The sequence below is a fragment of the Anomaloglossus baeobatrachus genome, chromosome 12 (genome assembly GCF_048569485.1).
Source record: "Anomaloglossus baeobatrachus isolate aAnoBae1 chromosome 12, aAnoBae1.hap1, whole genome shotgun sequence".
Classification (NCBI taxonomy): Eukaryota; Metazoa; Chordata; class Amphibia; order Anura; family Aromobatidae; genus Anomaloglossus; species Anomaloglossus baeobatrachus.
The window spans coordinates 1,068,857-1,090,070 of record NC_134364.1 but is presented as its reverse complement, the minus strand read 5'-3'; the positions used below and the strand labels follow the sequence as shown (position 1 = coordinate 1,090,070).

The window sequence follows — 21,214 nt, the reverse complement described above, 5'->3', positions numbered from 1 at the left end:
GCTGATAGTCAGTGTGGATGTCTCTTTCCTCTGGATACATGATGTGTGGTGTATAGAGGATGGTGCGTGCAGTCTGCGTGCTCTCAGGTCAGTACTGTGCTGATGGTCAGTGTGGATGTCTCTTTCCTCTGGATACATGATGTGTGGTGTATAGAGGATGGTGCGTGCAGTCTGCGTGCTGTCAGGTCAGTGCTGTGCTGATGGTCAGTGTGGATGTCTCTTTCCTCTGGATACATGATGTGTGGTGTATAGAGGATGGTACGTGCAGTCTGCGTGCTGTCAGGTCAGTGCTGTGCTGATGGTCAGTGTGGATGTCTTTCCTCTGGATACATGATGTGTGGTGTATAGAGGATGGTGCGTGCAGTCTGCGTGCTGTCAGGTCAGTGCTGTGCTGATGGTCAGTGTGGATATCTCTCCTCTGGATATATGATGTGTGGTGTATAGAGGACGGTGCGTGCAGTCTGCGTGCTGTCAGGTCAGTGCTGTGCTGATGGTCAGTGTGGATGTCTCTCCTCTGGATACATGATGTGTGGTGTATAGAGGACGGTGCGTGCAGTCTGCGTGCTGTCAGGTCAGTGCTGTGCTGATGGTCAGTGTGGGTGTCTTTCCTCTGGATACATGATGTGTGGTGTATAGAGGATGGTGCGTGCAGTCTGCGTGCTGTCAGGTCAGTGCTGTGCTGATGGTCAGTGTGGGTGTCTTTCCTCTGGATACATGATGTGTGGTGTATAGAGGATGGTGCGTGCAGTCTGCGTGCTGTCAGGTCAGTGCTGTGCTGATGGTCAGTGTGGGTGTCTTTCCTCTGGATACATGATGTGTGGTGTATAGAGGATGGTGCGTGCAGCCTGCGTGCTGTCAGGTCAGTGCTGTGCTGATGGTTAGTGTGGATGTCTCTCCTCTGGATACATGATGTGTGGTGTATAGAGGACGGTGCGTGCAGTCTGCGTGCTGTCAGGTCAGTGCTGTGCTGATGGTCAGTGTGGATGTCTCTTTCCTCTGGATACATGATGTGTGGTGTATAGAGGACGGTGCGTGCAGTCTGCGTGCTGTCAGGTCAGTGCTGTGCTGATGGTCAGTGTGGGTGTCTTTCCTCTGGATACATGATGTGTGGTGTATAGAGGATGGTGCGTGCAGTCTGCATGTTGTCAGGTCAGTGCTGTGCTGATGGTCAGTGAGGATGTCTCTTTCCTCTGGATACATGATGTGTGGTGTATAGAGGATGGTGCGTGCAGTCTGCGTGCTGTCAGGTCAGTGCTGTGCTGATGGTCAGTGTGGATGTCTTTCCTCTGGATACATGATGTGTGGTGTATAGAGGACGGTGCGTGCAGTCTGCGTGCTGTCAGGTCAGTGCTGTGCTGATGGTCAGTGTGGATATCTCTCCTCTGGATACATGATGTGTGGTGTATAAAGGCTGGTGCGTGCAGTCTGCGTGCTGTCAGGTCAGTGCTGTGCTGATGGTCAGTGTGGATGTCTTTCCTCTGGATACATGATGTGTGGTGTATAGAGGACGGTGCGTGCAGTCTGCGTGCTGTCAGGTCAGTGCTGTGCTGATGGTCAGTGTGGATATCTCTCCTCTGGATACATGATGTGTGGTGTATAGAGGATGGTGCGTGCAGTCTGCGTGCTGTCAGGTCAGTGCTGTGCTGATGGTCAGTGTGGGTGTCTTTCCTCTGGATACATGATGTGTGGTGTATAGAGGATGGTGCGTGCAGTCTGCGTGCTGTCATTGTCAGTGCTGTGCTGATGGTCAGTGTGGATGTCTTTCCTCTGGATACATGATGTGTGGTGTATAGAGGACGGTGCGTGCAGTCTGCATGCTGTCAGGTCAGTGCTGTGCTGATGGTCAGTATGGATGTCTTTCCTCTGGATATATGATGTGTGGTGTATAGAGGACGGTGCGTGCAGTCTGCGTGCTGTCAGGTCAGTGCTGTGCTGATGGTCAGTGTGGATGTCTCTCCTCTAGATACATGATGTGTGGTGTATAGAGGACGGTGCGTGCAGTCTGCGTGCTGTCAGGTCAGTGCTGTGCTGATGGTCAGTGTGGATGTCTTTCCTCTGGATACATGATGTGTGGTATATAGAGGACGGTGCGTGCAGTCTGCGTGCTGTCATTGTCAGTGCTGTGCTGATGGTCAGTGTGGATGTCTTTCCTCTGGATACATGATGTGTGGTGTATAGAGGACGGTGCGTGCAGTCTGCGTGCTGTCAGGTCAGTGCTGTGCTGATGGTCAGTGTGGGTGTCTTTCCTCTGGATACATGATGTGTGGTGTATAGAGGATGGTGCGTGCAGTCTGCGTGCTGTCAGGTCAGTGCTGTGCTGATGGTCAGTGTGGATGTCTCTTTCCTCTGGATACATGATGTGTGGTGTATAGAGGATGGTGCGTGCAGTCTGCGTGCTGTCAGGTCAGTGCTGTGCTGATGGTCAGTGTGGATGTCTCTTTCCTCTGGATACATGATGTGTGGTGTATAGAGGACGGTGCGTGCAGTCTGCGTGCTGTCAGGTCAGTGCTGTGCTGATGGTCAGTGTGGGTGTCTTTCCTCTGGATACATGATGTGTGGTGTATAGAGGACGGTGCGTGCAGTCTGCGTGCTGTCAGGTCAGTGCTGTGCTGATGGTCAGTGTGGATGTCTCTTTCCTCTGGATACATGATGTGTGGTGTATAGAGGATGGTGCGTGCAGTCTGCGTGCTGTCAGGTCAGTGCTGTGCTGATGGTCAGTGTGGATGTCTCTTTCCTCTGGATACATGATGTGTGGTGTATAGAGGATGGTGCGTGCAGTCTGCGTGCTGTCCGGTCAGTGCTCTGTTTCTTTTTTGCAGCTGTCAGACATGTGGAGTTCCTTGGTGTGGTCCACTTCTCCAGAGCACGCGTCCGAGCTTCTGAAGATGGATGATGAAAGTTTTGTTGATGCGGTGAATTCGGCTTTTGTACGTGGTTTTCGTGGCTGTATCCGGCTGCGGCGCAGAGGACACCGGCTTCATCTCCTTTGTCTTTTCTCAGTGGAGCAGTGAACATCATTCAGATTTCATCTCGTCTGCTGGATCTCTGCTGCGCTCTGCCGTCCTCTTCCTGCAGCCATCTGGTTCTTCAAGCCGTCAGCTTCCTCCCAGCGTGTCCCACCTCGGGGACAAGAGCAGGGCAGCTTTCCCTTTAGGTCTCAGTCATGCTACAGAGTACATTCGCCAGCGCATGGCTTTAATTGGGTGAGTTCAGATGGAAGGAATGAAGAGTTCGCCGCACCATCATGTCTGAGCTAAGTGCTGGTTTCTGTTTTTGCAGAGACGCTGCTCACAGAGTGCACCCTCTTGCCGGTCAGGGGGTCAACATGGGCTTTGGAGATGTGGCCAGTCTGGTTCATCATCTGAGCAGAGCGGCATTCGATGGTCTGGACCTCGGTTAGTTATTAAGTGTAACGCCCTGCTCAGTAATGAAATGTCGGGATGTATGATTCATCCGTCCCCTGTGACCGCAAAACCATGCAAGTGTGCCACCGCTCTGTGCACTTGGTATACGAAAGTCTGCATGGCCACGCTGTGCGCTTTAATCCACTCCTAAACTGCTTCTGAAATCATACCTTTTTTAACTTCCAGTGTCTGTGAGTGTGTTTGTATGTGTGTATAGTGTGCTTGAGTGTGTGTATAGTGGGCTTGTATGTGTGTATAGTGGGCTTGTATGTGTGTATAGTGGGCTTGTATGTGTGTATAGTGTGCTTGTATGTGTGTATAGTGTGATTGTATGTGTGTATAGTGTGATTGTATGTGTATAGTGTGATTGTATGTGTATAGTGTGCTTGTATGTGTGTGTATAGTGTGCTTGTATGTGTGTGTATAGTGTGCTTGTATGTGTGTATAGTGTGCTTGTATGTGTATAGTTTGCTTGTATGTGTGTATAGTGTGCTTGTATGTGTGTATAGTTTGCTTGTATGTGTGTATAGTGTGCTTGTATGTGTGTATAGTGTGCTTGAGTGTGTGTATAGTGGGCTTGTATGTGTATAGTGTGCTTGAGTGTGTGTATAGTGGGCTTGTATGTGTGTATAGTGTGCTTGTATGTGTGTATAGTGGGCTTGTATGTGTGTATAGTGGGCTTGTATGTGTGTATAGTGGGCTTGTATGTGTGTATAGTGTGATTGTATGTGTGTGTATAGTGTGCTTGTATGTGTGTGTGTATAGTGTGCTTGTGTGTGTATAGTGGGCTTGTATGTGTGTATAGTGTAGTTGTATGTGTATAGTGGGCTTGTATGTGTGTATAGTGTGCTTGTATGTGTGTATAGTGTGCTTGTATGTGTGTATAGTGTGCTTGTATGTGTGTATAGTGTGCTTGTATGTGTGTATAGTGTGCTTGTATGTGTGTATAGTGTGCTTGTATGTGTGTATAGTGTGGTTGTGTGTGTTTAGTGTGGTTGTATGTGTATAGTGTGCTTGTATGTGTGTATAGTGTGGTTGTGTGTGTTTAGTGTGGTTGTATGTGTATAGTGGGCTTGTATGTGTGTATAGTGTGGTTGTATGTGTATAGTGTGCTTGTATGTGTATAGTGGGCTTGTATGTGTGTATAGTGTGCTTGTATGTGTGTATAGTGTGGTAGTATGTGTATAGTGTGCTTGTATGTGTGTATAGTGGGCTTGTATGTGTGTATAGTGTGGTTGTGTGTGTATAGTGTGGTTGTATGTGTATAGTGTGCTTGTATGTGTGTATAGTGTGCTTGTATGTGTGTATAGTGTGCTTGTATGTGTGTATAGTGTGCTTGTATGTGTGTATAGTGTGCTTGTATGTGTGTATTGTGTCCCTGTATGTGTATAGTGGGCTTGTATGTGTATAGTGGGCTTGTATGTGTATAGTGGGCTTGTTTTGTGTATAGTGTCCCTGTATGTGTATAGTGGGCTTGTATGTGTATAGTGCGCTTGTATGTGTATAGTGGGCTTGTTTGTGTATTGTGTCCCTGTATGTGTATAGTGGGCTTGTATGTGTATAGTGGGCTTGTATGTGTATAGTGGGTTTGTATGTGTATAGTGTCCCTGTATGTGTATAGTGTGGTTGTATGTGTATAGTGGGCTTGTATGTGTATAGTGGGCTTGTATGTGTATAGTGGGCTTATATGTGTATAGTGGGCTTGTATGTGTACAGTGTGGTTGTATATGTATAGTGGGCTTGTATGTGTATAGTGGGCTTGTATGTGTATAGTGGGCTTGTATGTGTATAGTGTCCCTGTATGTGTATAGTGTCCCTGTATGTGTATAGTGTCCCTGTATGTGTATAGTGTGATTGTATGTGTATAGTGGGCTTGTATATGTATAGTGTCCCTGTATGTGTATAGTGACTCTGTATGTGTATAGTGGGCTTGTATGTGTATAGTGGGCTTGTATGTGTATAGTGTGATTGTATGTGTATAGTGCGCTTGTATGTGTATAGTGCGCTTGTATGTGTATAGTGCGCTTGTATGTGTATAGTGGGCTTGTATGTGTATAGTGTGGTTGTATGTGTGTATAGTGTGCTTGTATGTGTATAGTGGGCTTGTATGTGTATAGTGTGGTTGTATGTGTATAGTGTGGTTGTATGTGTATAGTGTGGTTGTATGTGTATAGTGTGGTTGTATGTGTACAGTGTGGTTGTATGTGTATAGTGGGCTTGTATGTGTATAGTGTGGTTGTATGTGTGTATAGTGTGCTTGTATGTGTATAGTGTACCTGTATGTGTATAGTGTACCTGTATGTGTATAGTGTGGTTGTATGTGTATAGTGTGGTTGTATGTGTATAGTGTACCTGTATGTGTATAGTGTACCTGTATGTGTATAGTGTACCTGTATGTGTATAGTGTGCTTGTATGTGTATAGTGTGCTTGTATATGTGTATAGTGTGCTTGTGTGTGTGTGTATAGTGTAGTTGTATGTGTATAGTGTGCTTGTATGTGTGTATAGTGTGCTTGTATGTGTGTATAGTGTGCTTGTATGTGTGTATAGTGTGATTGTATGTGTATAGTGTGCTTGTATGTGTGTATAGTGTGCTTGTATGTGTGTATAGTGTGCTTGTATGTGTATAGTGTGCTTGTATGTGTGTATAGTGTGCTTGTATGTGTATAGTGTGCTTGTATGTGTATAGTGTCCTTGTATGTGTATAGTGGGCTTGTATGTGTATAGTGTGCTTGTATGTGTATAGTGGGCTTGTATGTGTATAGTGGGCTTGTATGTGTATAGTGTGGTTGTATGTGTATAGTGGGCTTGTATGTGTGTATAGTGTGCTTGTATGTGTGTATAGTGTGCTTGTATGTGTGTATAGTGTGCTTGTATGTGTGTATAGTGTGCTTGTATGTGTGTATAGTGTGCTTGTATGTGTGTATAGTGTGCTTGTATGTGTGTATAGTGTGATTGTATGTGTGTATAGTGGGCTTGTATGTGTGTATAGTGTGCTTGTATATGTGTATAGTGTGCTTGTATATGTGTATAGTGTGCTTGTATATGTGTATAGTGTGCTTGTATGTGTGTATAGTGTGCTTGTATGTGTATAGTGTGCTTGTATGTGTGTATAGTGTGCTTGTATGTGTGTATAGTGTGCTTGTATGTGTGTATAGTGTGCTTGTATGTGTGTATAGTGTGCTTGTATGTGTGTATAGTGTGCTTGTATGTGTGTATAGTGTGCTTGTATGTGTGTATAGTGGGCTTGTATGTGTATAGTGGGCTTGTATGTGTGTATAGTGTGCTTGTATGTGTGTATAGTGTGCTTGTATGTGTGTATAGTGTGCTTGTATGTGTGTATAGTGTGCTTGTATGTGTGTATAGTGTGCTTGTATGTGTGTATAGTGTGCTTGTATGTGTGTATAGTGGGCTTGTATGTGTGTATAGTGTGCTTGTATATGTGTATAGTGTGCTTGTATGTGTGTATAGTGTGCTTGTATGTGTATAGTGTGCTTGTATGTGTATAGTGTGCTTGTATGTGTGTATAGTGTGCTTGTATGTGTGTATAGTGTGCTTGTATGTGTGTATAGTGTGCTTGTATGTGTGTATAGTGTGATTGTATGTGTGTATAGTGGGCTTGTATATGTGTATAGTGTGCTTGTATGTGTGTATAGTGTGCTTGTATGTGTATAGTGTGCTTGTATGTGTGTATCAAAAAAACTAGAGTATGATCTCCAGCACTTCAAAGAAGGTTAAAAATATTTATTGAGCTTCTATTAAAAAAGAGTGAAAACAGTGAGGGGGGACACATTAAGAGAAATCCAACATGTTTCAGCTAGTAGAGCCTTATTCAAGGATTGCAATCCTTGAATAAGGCTCTACTAGCTGAAACATGTTGGGCAATCCTTGAATAAGGCTCTACTGGCTGAAACATGTTGGGTTTCTCTTAATGTGCCCCCCTCACTGTTTTCATGATCGATGGATCTTTTTTAATAGAACCTCAATAAATATTTTTAACCTTCTTTGAAGTGCTGGAGATCATACTCTAGTTTCCTTGTCTGTGTTCTGCCTGAGGCCAGGGCAGCTCCGTGCACCAACACCGATCCTGACCTGGACTTTAGGAAGGGTGAGCTGAACTACTTTTTCTATTTTCTGTCATTGTATGTGTGTATAGTGTGCTTGTATGTGTATAGTGTGATTGTATGTGTATAGTGTGCTTGAGTGTGTGTACAGTGGGCTTGTATGTGTGTATAGTGTGCTTGTATGTGTGTATAGTGGGCTTGTTTGTGTGTATAGTGTGCTTGTATGTGTGTATAGTGTGCTTGTATGTGTGTATAGTGTGCTTGTATGTGTGAATAGTGTGATTGTATGTGTATAGTGTGCTTGTATGTGTGTACAGTGTCCCTGTATGTGTATAGTGTGGTTGTATGTGTATAGTGGGCTTGTATGTGTATAGTGGGCTTGTATGTGTATAGTGGGCTTGTATGTGTATAGTGGGCTTGTATGTGTATAGTGTGGTTGTATGTGTATAGTGTACCTGTATGTGTATAGTCTGGTTGTATGTGTATAGTGTCCTTGTATGTGTATAGTGGGCTTGTATGTGTATAGTGTGCTTGTATGTGTATAGTGTGCTTGTATGTGTATAGTGGGCTTGTATGTGTATAGTGTGCTTGTATGTGTATAGTGGGCTTGTATGTGTATAGTGTGCTTGTATGTATATAGTGTGCTTGTATGTGTATAGTGTGGTTGTATGTGTATAGTGGGCTTGTATGTGTATAGTGGGCTTGTATGTGTATAGTGGGCTTGTATGTGTATAGTGGGCTTGTATGTGTATAGTGGGCTTGTATGTGTGTATAGTGGGCTTGTATGTGTATAGTGTGCTTGTATATGTGTATAGTGTGCTTGTGTGTGTGTGTATAGTGTAGTTGTATGTGTATAGTGTGCTTGTATGTGTGTATAGTGTGCTTGTATGTGTGTATAGTGTGCTTGTATGTGTGTATAGTGTGCTTGTATGTGTGTATAGTGTGCTTGTATGTGTGTATAGTGTGCTTGTATGTGTGTATAGTGGGCTTGTATGTGTGTATAGTGTGCTTGAGTGTGTGTACAGTGGTCTTGTATGTGTGTATAGTGTGCTTGTATGTGTGTATAGTGGGCTTGTTTGTGTGTATAGTGTGCTTGTATGTGTGTATAGTGTGCTTGTATGTGTGTATAGTGTGCTTGTATGTGTGAATAGTGTGATTGTATGTGTATAGTGTGCTTGTATGTGTGTATAGTGTGGTTGTATGTGTATAGTGTACCTGTATGTGTATAGTGTGGTTGTATGTGTATAGTGGGCTTGTATGTGTATAGTGGGCTTGTATGTGTATAGTGGGCTTGTATGTGTATAGTGTGGTTGTATGTGTATAGTGTGATTGTATGTGTATAGTGTGCTTGAGTGTGTGTACAGTGGGCTTGTATGTGTGTATAGTGTGCTTGTATGTGTGTATAGTGTGCTTGTATGTGTGAATAGTGTGATTGTATGTGTATAGTGTGCTTGTATGTGTGTACAGTGTCCCTGTATGTGTACAGTGTCCATGTATGTGTATAGTGTGGTTGTATGTGTATAGTGGGCTTGTATGTGTATAGTGGGCTTGTATGTGTATAGTGGGCTTGTATGTGTATAGTGTGGTTGTATGTGTATAGTGTACCTGTATGTGTATAGTCTGGTTTTATGTGTATAGTGTCCTTGTATGTGTATAGTGGGCTTGTATGTGTATAGTGTGCTTGTATGTGTATAGTGTGCTTGTATGTGTATAGTGGGCTTGTATGTGTATAGTGTGCTTGTATGTGTATAGTGGGCTTGTATGTGTATAGTGGGCTTGTATGTGTATAGTGGGCTTGTATGTGTATAGTGGGCTTGTATGTATATAGTGTGCTTGTATGTGTATAGTGTGGTTGTATGTGTATAGTGGGCTTGTATGTGTATAGTGTGGTTGTATGTGTATAGTGGGCTTGTATGTGTATAGTGGGCTTGTATGTGTATAGTGGGCTTGTATGTGTGTATAGTGTGCTTGTATGTGTATAGTGTGCTTGTATATGTGTATAGTGTGCTTGTGTGTGTGTGTATAGTGTAGTTGTATGTGTATAGTGTGCTTGTATGTGTGTATAGTGTGCTTGTATGTGTGTATAGTGTGCTTGTATGTGTGTATAGTGTGCTTGTATGTGTATAGTGTGGTTGTATGTGTATAGTGGGCTTGTATGTGTATAGTGTGATTGTATGTGTATAGTGTGATTGTATGTGTATAGTGTGCTTGTATGTGTATAGTGTGCTTGAGTGTGTGTACAGTGGGCTTGTATGTGTGTATAGTGTGCTTGTATGTGTGTATAGTGTGCTTATAGTTTTTTAAGGTTGAAGGGAGACTCTAAGTCCATCTAGTTCAACCCGTAGCCTAACATGTTGATCCAGAGGAAGGCAAAAAAACCCCAATGTGTCAAATAAGCTCCAATGGGGAAAAAAATTCCTTCCTGACTCCACATCCGGCAATCAGACTAGTTCCCTGGATCAACACCCTGTCATAAAATCTAATATACATAACTGGTAATATTACATTTTTCAGGAAAGGCGTCCAGGCTCTGCTTAAATTTTACTAGTGAATCCCTCATTACAACATCATACGGCAGAGAGCTCCATAGTCTCACTGCTCGTACAGTAAAGAATCCTCATCTGTGATTATGATTAAACATTCTTTCCTCAAGACGTAGCGGATGCCCCCGTGTTCCAGTCGCAGGCCTAGGTGTAAAGAGATCTTTGGAAAGGTCTCTGTACTGTCCCCTCATATATTTATACATTGTGATTAGATCCCCCTAAGCCTTTGTTTTTCCTAACTAACTAACCCCAAGTTTAATAACCTGTCTTGGTATTGCAGCCCACCCATTCCTCTAATAATCTAGGTCACTCTTCTATCTACCTGTAAGATTATGCTATTTATAACCTTCTATACTTTTGCTAACAAGAAATGCATCCATTCCTCTCTTAAATTCATTCAGTGAGTGGCCATCACCACTTCCTCAGGAAGAGAGTTCCAGAGCCTCACTGCTCTTACCGTGAAGAACCCTCTTCTATGCTGATGTAGGAATTTTCTTTCCTCCAATCGAAAAGAATGCCCCCTTGTTCTTGTCATAGTCCTTGGTACAAACAGATCATGGGAGAGATCTCTATATGGCCCTCTGATATATTTGTACATATTTATTAGGTCTCCCCTAAGTCTTCTCTTTTCTAGAGTAAATAGACCTAATTTTGATAACCTTTCCGTGTATTGTAATGCACCCATTCCATTTATTATTTTAGTAGCCCGCCTCTGAACCCTTTCAAGTTCAGTAATGTCTTTCTTCAGCACCGGCGCCCAAAATTGCACACAATACTCCAAGTGTGGTCTGACTAGTGATTTGTACAGAGGGAGAATGATGTTTTCATCTCGTGCCCCCAGACCTCTTCTAATGCATCCCATCACCCTATTTGCTTTGGTGGCTGCTGCCTGACACTGGGCACTCCAATTTAGATTCTTATTCACTAAGATGCCTAAGTCTTTTTCCATGTCTGATTTCCCCAGCAGTTTCCCATTTAGTAAGTAATCGTAGCATCTGTTTCTCCTTCCCATGTGCATAACCTTACACTTATCTGTGTTAAACCTCATTTGCCATTTTTCAGCCCAATTCTCCAATTTACTCAAATCCATCTGTAGTTGCAAACTGTCCTCCTTTGTGTTAACTACCTTACATAGTTTTGTATCATCTGCAAATACTGATATTTTACTCTGTAAACCATCCACCAGATCATTAATAAATATATTAAATAGTAGGGGGCCCAATACAGACCCCTGTGGCACCCCACTAGTACCCCTGGCCCAATCTGAGTATGCACCATTAATAACCACTCTTTGTTTTCTACCACTAAGCCAGCTACCTACCCATCTACACACATTTTCCCCGAGCCCAAGCTTTCTCATTTTACTTAGCAGTCTTTTATGTGGGACAGTGTCAAATGCTTTACCGAAGTCGAGATAAATGACATCCAATGATTCTCCTCGGTCCATGTGAGAGCTTACATCCTCATAGAAGCTGATCAGGTTAGTGTGACAGGAGCGATCCTTCATAAATCCATGCTGATATGGAGTTAAACAGTTATTAACATTGAGACATTCCATAATAGTATCCCTTAAAAACCCTTCAAACATTTTACCCACAACAGATGTTAAGCTTACCGGCCTATAGTTTCCATGACTGATGGACTAGTGAATTGCGCTCCTGGTAACCTAATAAATAAGACACCACACACTGCGTGACATGGATTAAAATTTTGGCCACAGCAGCCCTTTATTTTTAATAAGAAAAAACATCAACAAGAAAAAACAAGATTATCGGCCCAGAGATGTGGTTGTTATAAATCCCAGCCCCATATCCCCCTCCGCCGTGTACACCTAGCTCAAGGGGGAATCTGGGTATACCCCTTGATCATTTTCCTTGTGTCCGCTGAGCTCCTCCCCAGGGACCCATCTATTCCACTGTCCACTGAGCTCCTCCCCAGGGACCCATATTCCACTGTCCGCTGAGCTCTGGCCCAGGGACCCCATTAAAAACATAATTCTCCAACCAACAAAGAGGGGGTTTAAACAACCACATCCCGCCGCCGCCAAATGCTGCTGTAACATACAATATTAAAATGTTAATACAATATTAATATGTTGATATGACATTGTCAATTTGGATACATTACTGATAACAATTGATACAATACGATACAATACTAATAATGTTGATAAAATACCGATGATGTTGAATACCAATAACATTGTTAGAATATTGACAGTGTTGCAAAGTCCTGATATTGATACATTTCCCTTCATTATAGGGAGGGTGGGTGGGACAACTGCTGGTTCAGTCTTTGAGTCCAGGACAAAGGAATGACACCTTAACATGGGACCTATTTCTTATATGGCCCCTGCCCCCCCCCCCCCCCCCCCCCCCGTCTCTCCTCCTGCTCGCTCGCCCACCACCACATTCCTTAGGTAAAACCCCCCATCCCTTACTCCTTAACCCTTTCCTGGATCTATCACTGCCTCAGTCATGTACGTTACGGCTATCTGCCTTCACTCTGCTTGACTGATGGACTAGTGAATTGCGCTCCTGGTAACCTAATAAATAAGACACCACACACTGCGTGACATGGATTAAAATTTTTGGCCACAGCAGCCCTTTATTTTTAATAAGAAAAAACATCAACAAGAAAAAACAAGATTATCGGCCCAGAGATGTGGTTGTTATAAATCCCAGCCCCATATCCCCCTCCGCCGTGTACACCTAGCTCAAGGGGGAATCTGGGTATACCCCTTGATCATTTTCCTTGTGTCCGCTGAGCTCCTCCCCAGGGACCCATCTATTCCACTGTCCACTGAGCTCCTCCCCAGGGACCCATATTCCACTGTCCGCTGAGCTCTGGCCCAGGGACCCCATTAAAAACATAATTCTCCAACCAACAAAGAGGGGGTTTAAACAACCACATCCCGCCAAGACTCGCTCTTGTGACACCTTACAAGAGTGAGTTCCTCCACAACTTAATGGCTCGTTCTACTCCTTCTTGTATTCCCAACATCCATATATCAATGCCAATGTCATTAAGATGTACCTTATCATCTCTCCAAAATTGTTCCTTTGTATTTTCCAGCATCTGGTGACGTATGGCCACCCCTCCGTTTTCCAACACAAATTTTGTTATTTTTTTATTAACCTTTATCCTTGTATTATTGATGCGAGCCACTGATCGCGCTGTTCTCCACATTTGTCTAGCTACTATATCCGACCAGACCACCACTGTTTCTGGGTAAGACCTCCATAAATTCAACATATCAAGCTTTATGTTCCTAACTAAATGTCTTGATGTTCTTATTGCTAAATCATTACCACCTAAATGGATAAGTAAGACGTCCGGGGGCGGTAGAACTCCACATGATACTGGATTTCTTTTAACAGCTGATGCCACTGCATTCCCCTCTTTCCTATCCATGTCACCCGTGCCAAGGAACTGGGCAACCCCAACTGTTTGCCATTAGGCCTGACTGCTGCACGTAAGGCCCCCCAAAAAACAAATGAATGTCCCATGATCCAAACCAGGCATTGCTGTTCAGCTAAAACAAAAAACAAAAACACAATTATCACACAATTATCTAAATGAAGACACAACTACTATAGGATTACCACAATGTACACATATATATACATGTACGCCATTTATAATAAATGTAATCGAATGTAACTCTTAAATCTGCTCGATTCCCATCTCCCGATTTTTTTAACTATGTCAGGCTCTAAGCCCCATCTAGAGCTTCTGTGGCTGCTCCTATCCTAAATGAGTGTGAAGTGAATGCGTTTGGAGACTCTCCCAATATTGTCAGGCATTTTTTAAGAATTGCTGTGAATTGAAATTGTGACAATGACTTACAATCCTCATGAATTAGTAATGAACCTTGGATATTTGGCCTTCTTGAGACATAGTTTCTAAAACAGATGACCGGGCAGGCCCTGGAACCGCTTAAAGGAAACAATGTGATCCATTTTCCTCTACCCTGTTGATCAGTTTTTGACTTTGCCAGAAAACATTCCAATCTGTCTGTGTACTGATGCACGTCCTCGTCTTGTAGACCCCCACTTCTGGTGGAGCTACTCGCCACCAACTCGCTGATTCTAAAAGCGCCAAAAAAGGCCAGTGTGAATGCACAACTAAAGAGAAACACTTCAAAGGGACTGCTACAGACTCGGCCTAGTACACTCAGTATCTGCTGCAATAACTGGAAAGAAATCGGACGCCGTTTATCTCTGGTCTTCTTACAACTTTTCCTGTAACCCTTTAGGGCCTGCTTAACTAAAAAATGCTTTGTGTAATCAGTGAAGTCGAGCAACTTAAACCAAAAAGCTAATCCAGACATTTTACTATCAATACTGGACAATGAAGTACCGTCCACAAAGGCCCTGCTAATGTAAAATAACAACAAGGAAACATTGTCATGTAACCTGGCATCATGTCCCACTAGAGCACACAAGTCTTCCCATTCCCTCCATGCTGACTGGTACCTCTGCCATGTGCTTACACCCACAGACCGTTCTATCAGAGCGTATGCGGTGTCACTGGCAGTGACCACAGAAAATCCGGACACTTCTTGCCTTGTACCTCTGCCATCGGGGCTAACGAACGGAATCTGTCCCACTGAAAACGAGACAGAGCATTAGTCCCAGAATTGCAAACACCGGGGACATGCACAGCTGTAATCTGACAATGTGACTTTAAACAGCGCAGCACTAGATGACGCAGCAACGTAACAACAGGCAGGGAAGAAGCTGATTGTTTGTTGATGACTTCTACAACTCCCAAGTTATCACAATGAAATCTCACTTTTCGGTTTTGGAAAATATTGTACCAAATTTCACAAGCAACCACTATGGGGAACAATTCAAGGAGTACTAAGTTTCGTGTTAACCCATTGTTTCTCCAACTCTCTGGCCACCTATCTGCACACCACTGTCCCGAACAATATGCACCAAAACCAGTTGACCCCGCTGCATCAGTGTGGATGTCTAGATCAAAATTTGAAACCGGTGGTCTGATCCACAATGACCTCCCATTAAACTCTATTAAGAACTGTTCCCATACCGCCAGGTCGTCCTTTAATGTTCTAGCCAGCCGCACAAAGTGATGTGGAAAGGTTATGCCTGAGGTAGCTGCAGCTAGGCGCCTACAAAAAACTCTACCCATTGGAATAATGCGACACGCAAAGTTCATTTTTCCTAACAGCGATTGTAGATCCTTTAATCTGATCTTACGGTGAGATCTAGCTTCTCTGACTGCCTCCAGCAGATCACTGACCTTGTCATCCGGTAATCTGCACTCCATTGCTTCACTGTCAATCAAAATTCCTAAAAACTTGATAAGTGTAGACGGGCCTTCTGTTTTATCTGATGCTAACGGTACTCCAAAACGCTTAAAAACCGACTGAATCGCTGACAATAATGCAGCACAAACAAATGACTTTGGTGGACCAATACATAGGAAATCATCTAGATAATGCAGGACAGAACGCACGCCGGCTTCCTTCTTTACTACCCACTCCAAAAATGTGCTAAATGATTCAAACAAGGAGCATGAGATGGAGCAGCCCATGGGTAAACACAAGTCTACATAAAACCTGCCACTGACAACCCAAGAGATGGAAGCTTTCTGGATGGACTGGTAGAGTCTAAAGGCAGCTTCAATGTCTGTTTTTGCCATTAAAGCTCCTCTGCCGTACTTCTGAACCCATGCCATCGCTGTATCAAATGAAGTATACGAGACTGTGCAAAGTTCCTGATCGATTCCATCATTAACTGAGCTTCCATGAGGGAAGGACAGATGATGGATCAGCCTAAACTTATTGGGTTCCTTCTTTGGGACCACTCCCAATGGAGAGACCCTTAAGTTTTCTATTGGCATTTTGGGGAATGGGCCTGCCATGCGGCCCAGGTCAATTTCTTTGTTTAGTTTTGTGGAGACAATGTGAGAATATGTATAAGCTGAAGCAAGGTTACGAGAACAGGTTAATGGCCTGAAGTAGATGGGATCTTAAAACCTTCTGAGAAACCCTCCCCCAGCAATTGTGCTGCTTTTCTATCTGGGTACCTGCTTAGATAGCCCACCATCTCCCCGAGTCTAATTGGGGTTTCCCCCTTTTTGGTTAATCTCTGCTGTTGGGGTTTTATTTCGTTTAAAGCATTTTGATAGGCTATGGTTTCCACTACAGAAGGTGCATTCATGTCTGTACCTGCATGTGTTTCCGAATCTGCACTGGCTATCATTGAACTGCCAGCAGCAACCTTTTCTGTTTGCTGCCGACAATCCGATTGCTGATGATCTGCCGACATAGCCCTGAAAGGGCTGATTAACCCCACGTGGCGCTGTCATGAGACGCATCCATAAACCAATATCTTTGTGATCCCAACGAATCCCTTGGCGACCAGCCTTTCGTTGGCGAAACTGCTCATCATAGCGCAGCCATGCTAAACCTCCATACACGCGGTGCGCCTCCCCAATAGAATTCATGTAACAAAATAAGGCAGAGCAATGTTCAGGAGTTTTTTGGCCTATTACACTTGCTAATATGGCAAAGGCCTGGAACCAATTGGCAAATGTTTGGGGGATGAGACGATAGCGTCTTTCTTGTTCCTCTCTTTTCCTCTCATCAAACCTTACTCTATCCAAGTTATATTTTTCTAAGGGCAATAATGAAAATATTTCCACATATTCGTCGGCCCAAATCTTCTCCCTAACCTCCTGTTTCAAATGAATTCCTAGAGGACCCTCAAAACATACATATAATTCTCCTTTTGCTGCATCAGATAATGGAACCCCTTGTGAAATTACTGCGTCCTCCTGTGTCTCTGGATCAGCACACGACTGACTTACCACCTCCGATGTCCGGCGACCATTCCCGCACCATGCAGCAATAGGAGAAGAAGTTATGGGTAAGCTAGACTGACTCAAAGCCTCCTTAACCCCTGACACTAATTGCTGTACTACTGAATTAAGATCCCATCCTACATTGCCGGGAACTGTACCCCCAACTGCGCCCACTGGACTTATTACAGGTGTTGTTACACTAGATATAGGACAAGAAAAAGTGTTCTCACCAATACCTGGCTGCGTCCTAGGTTGACCAGCCGTCCGTGACGTATTAGTTATAGTCTCTACAGCCCCTTCATTATTGAAGTGCTGCGTGCTGCTGCCCTCTAGTGGGGAGTCGTTATCTGTGTCATAGTCATTGTCTGGAATCTCTGCTGAGTCTTGTAGCTGTAGATTTATTGCCTGACTCACATCCTGAGCCGGCCGAAGAAGTCTTTGTCTGGTTAAAGTACTTTTGCGCAGTTGTCTTTTTGGATTCCTACCACTCCTCGTGTAATGAGAACCCGGATCCGGAAATGTTGTGTGTCCTAAGCCCGTCCCCCCGTGTTGGTTTATTTCCTGGGGTGAGGCCGTATGATGTCCTCTAGAATGATGCAAAGTTTGTTGAGGAAGTTCTAAGGATCCATCGTGGGCTGTGGTCACGTCAGTTGTAGCTTGTGTGGCTGCTTCTCTGGCTGGCACCTCAGTAGAGCTGGACTTTCTCCTTGCACTTCTTGGTGTCTCTCTGGTTAGATGGTCGGGCTCTTTTCTCTGTCCCTTGTTATTCTTGTACTGTAGTTTCCTTCCTGGTTTGTAAGAAGGATCAGAGGCCGTGCTGCGCTTTGCTCTTTTTCCTAGAAGTAACGGAAGGACTTATGATCCTATTGTGAGTCCTATTGGCCATTTCAGAAGTTAGTCTCTCAGGAGGTCTTGATCTTCTTAGAGTTTGATGTTCAGAAAGTTCAGAAGGGACAGATGCTGTATCCCGGGCATTCTTCAGCAATTCGTCTAGCTGGGCCTGAATCCATTCGGGCCTACATGTCAAAGCCGCGGCCTGAACGCTCTTCAGCAAGGCATCCATACTGCTGGTTCAGTCTTTGAGTCCAGGACAAAGGAATGACACCTTAACATGGGACCTATTTCTTATATGGCCCCTGCCCCCCCCCCCCCCGTCTCTCCTCCTGCTCGCTCGCCCACCACCACATTCCTTAGGTAAAACCCCCCATCCCTTACTCCTTAACCCTTTCCTGGATCTATCACTGCCTCAGTCATGTACGTTACGGCTATCTGCCTTCACTCTGCTGGTTCCCTTTTGCACCCTTTTTTGAATATTGGTACCACATTTGCTAGCCGCCAATCCAGTGGAACAGACCCAGTTTCTATAGAGTCTTTAAATAAAAGGAATAGAGGCCTGTCTATCACATTACTTAACTCCCTTAATACCCGAGGGTGAATGCCATCAGGGCCTGGTGATTTGTCAATTTTAATGTTACTAAGTCGGTTCTGCACTTCTTCCTGGGTTAGGCAGGTCATACTTAATGGGGCATTTACATGATCACTCTGCATTTCCCCTGGCATATGCTTTTCCTGTGTGAACACAGTTGAGAAAAAAGTATTTTTTGTATGTGTGAATAGTGTGATTGTATGTGTATAGTGTGCTTGTATGTGTGTATAGTGTGATTGTATGTGTATAGTGTGCTTGTATGTGTGTACAGTGTCCCTGTATGTGTACAGTGTGCTTGTATGTGTATAGTGGGCTTGTATGTGTATAGTGGGCTTGTATGTGTATAGTGGGCTTGTATGTGTATAGTGTGCTTGTATGTGTATAGTGTCCCTGTATGTGTATAGTGTGCTTGTATGTGTATAGTGGGCTTGTATGTGTATAGTGGGCTTGTATGTGTATAGTGTTCCTGTATGTGTATAGTGTCCCTGTATGTGTATAGTGTGCTTGTATGTGTATAGTGGGCTTGTATGTGTATAGTGGGCTTGTATGTGTATAGTGTCCCTGTATGTGTATAGTGTCCCTGTATGTGTATAGTGGGCTTGTATGTGTATAGTGGGCTTGTATGTGTATAGTGTGCTTGTATGTGTATAGTGGGCTTGTATGTGTATAGTGGGCTTGTATGTGTATAGTGAGCTTGTATGTGTATAGTGTCCCTGTATGTGTATAGTGGGCTTGTATGTGTATAGTGGGCTTGTATGTGTATAGTGGGCTTGTATGTGTATAGTGTCCCTGTATGTGTATAGTGTCCCTGTATGTGTATAGTGTCCCTGTATGTGTATAGTGTCCCTGTATGTGTATAGTGTGGTTGTATGTGTATAGTGGGCTTGTTTGTGTATAGTGTGGTTGAATGTGTATAGTGGGCTTGTATGTGTATAGTGTGCTTGTATGTGTATAGTGGGCTTGCATGTGTATAGTGGGCTTGTATGTGTATATCGTGCTTGTATGTGTATGGTGTGGTTGTATGTGTATAGTGGGCTAGTATGTGTATGGTGTGGTTGTATGTGTATAGTGGGCTTGTATGTGTATAGTGGGCTTGTATGTGTATAGTGGGCTTGTATCTGTATAGTGTGGTTGTATGTGTATAGTGTGGTTGTATGTGTATAGTGGGCTTGTATGTGTATAGTGTGGTTGTATGTGTATAGTGGGCTTGTATGTGTATAGTGTGGTTGTATGTGTATAGTGGGCTTGTATGTATATAGTGTCCCTGTATGTGGATAGTGTCCCTGTATGTGGATAGTGTCCCTGTATGTGTATAGTGGGCTTGTATGTGTATAGTGTACCTGTATGTGTATAGTGGGCTTGTATGTGTATAGTGTGGTTGTATGTGTATAGTGTGGTTGTATGTGTATAGTGGGCTTGTATGTGTATAGTGTGGTTGTATGTGTGTAGTGTGGTTGTATGTGTTTAGTGGGCTTGTATGTGTATAGTGGGCTTGTATGTGTATAGTGGGCTTGTATGTGTATATTGGGCTTGTATGTGTATAGTGTGCTTGTATGTGTATAGTGGGCTTGTATGTGTATAGTGGGCTTGTATGTGTATAGTGTACCTGTATGTGTATAGTGGGCTTGTATGTGTATAGTGGGCTTGTATGCGTATAGTGGGCTTGTATGTGTATAGTGTCCCTGTATGTGTATAGTGGGCTTGTATGTGTATAGTGTGGTTGTATGTGTATAGTGGGCTTGTATGTGTATAGTGTGGTTGTATGTGTATAGTGTGGTTGTATGTGTATAGTGGGCTTGTATGTGTATAGTGTACCTGTATGTGTATAGTGGGCTTGTATGTGTATAGTGTGGTTGTATGTGTATAGTGTACCTGTATGTGTATAGTGGGCTTGTATGTGTATAGTGTGGTTGTTTGTGTATAGTGTGGTTGTATGTGTATAGTGGGCTTGTATGTGTATAGTGTGGTTGTATGTGTATAGTGTGGTTGTATGTGTATAGTGGGCTTGTATGTGTATAGTGTGCTTGTATGTGTATAGTGTGGTTGTATGTGTATAGTGTGGTTGTATGTGTATAGTGGGCTTGTATGTGTATAGTGTGGTTGTATGTGTATAGTGTGGTTGTATGTGTATAGTGTCCCTGTATGTGTATAGTGTCCCTGTATGTGTATAGTGTCCCTGTATGTGGATAGTGTCCCTGTATGTGGATAGTGTCCCTGTATGTGGATAGTGTCCCTGTATGTGGATAGTGTCCCTGTATGTGTATAGTGGGCTTGTATGTGTATAGTGTGGTTGTATGTGTATAGTGGGCTTGTATGTGTATAGTGGGCTTGTATGTGTATAGTGTGGTTGTATGTGTATAGTGTGCTTGTATGTGTATAGTGTGGTTGTATGTGTATAGTGGGCTTGTATGTGTATAGTGTACCTGTATGTGTATAGTGTACCTGTATGTGTATAGTGTGCTTGTATGTGTATAGTGTGCTTGTATGTGTATAGTGGGCTTGTATGTGTATAGTGTGGTTGTATGTGTATAGTGTGGTTGTATGTGTATAGTGAGGTTGTATGTGTATAGTAGGCTTGTATGTGTATAGTGTGCTTGTATGTGTATAGTGTGCTTGTATGTGTATAGTGTTCCTGTATGTGTATAGTGGGCTTGTATGTGTATAGTGTGATTGTATGTGTATAGTGTGGTTGTATGTGTTTAGTGGGCTTGTATGTGTATAGTGGGCTTGTATGTGTATAGTGGGCTTGTATGTGTATATTGGGCTTGTATGTGTATAGTGTGCTTGTATGTGTATAGTGGGCTTGTATGTGTATAGTGGGCTTGTATGTGTATAGTGTACCTGTATGTGTATAGTGGGCTTGTATGTGTATAGTGGGCTTGTATGCGTATATTGGGCTTGTATGTGTATAGTGTCCCTGTATGTGTATAGTGGGCTTGTATGT

General features: G+C 43.5%; 1 protein-coding gene across 1 annotated transcript in view; it reads left to right on the top strand.

Moving 5' to 3' along the window:
* The window catches only part of COQ6 (coenzyme Q6, monooxygenase), a 209,823-nt gene that overhangs the window by 132,051 nt on the left and 56,558 nt on the right, over positions 1-21,214 (top strand). The window contains exons 9-11 of the mRNA XM_075330717.1: positions 2,820-2,927; positions 3,001-3,203; positions 3,280-3,395. Coding sequence (XP_075186832.1) covers positions 2,820-2,927; positions 3,001-3,203; positions 3,280-3,395 — 427 coding nt within the window. The remainder of the gene's footprint in view (positions 1-2,819; positions 2,928-3,000; positions 3,204-3,279; positions 3,396-21,214) is intronic.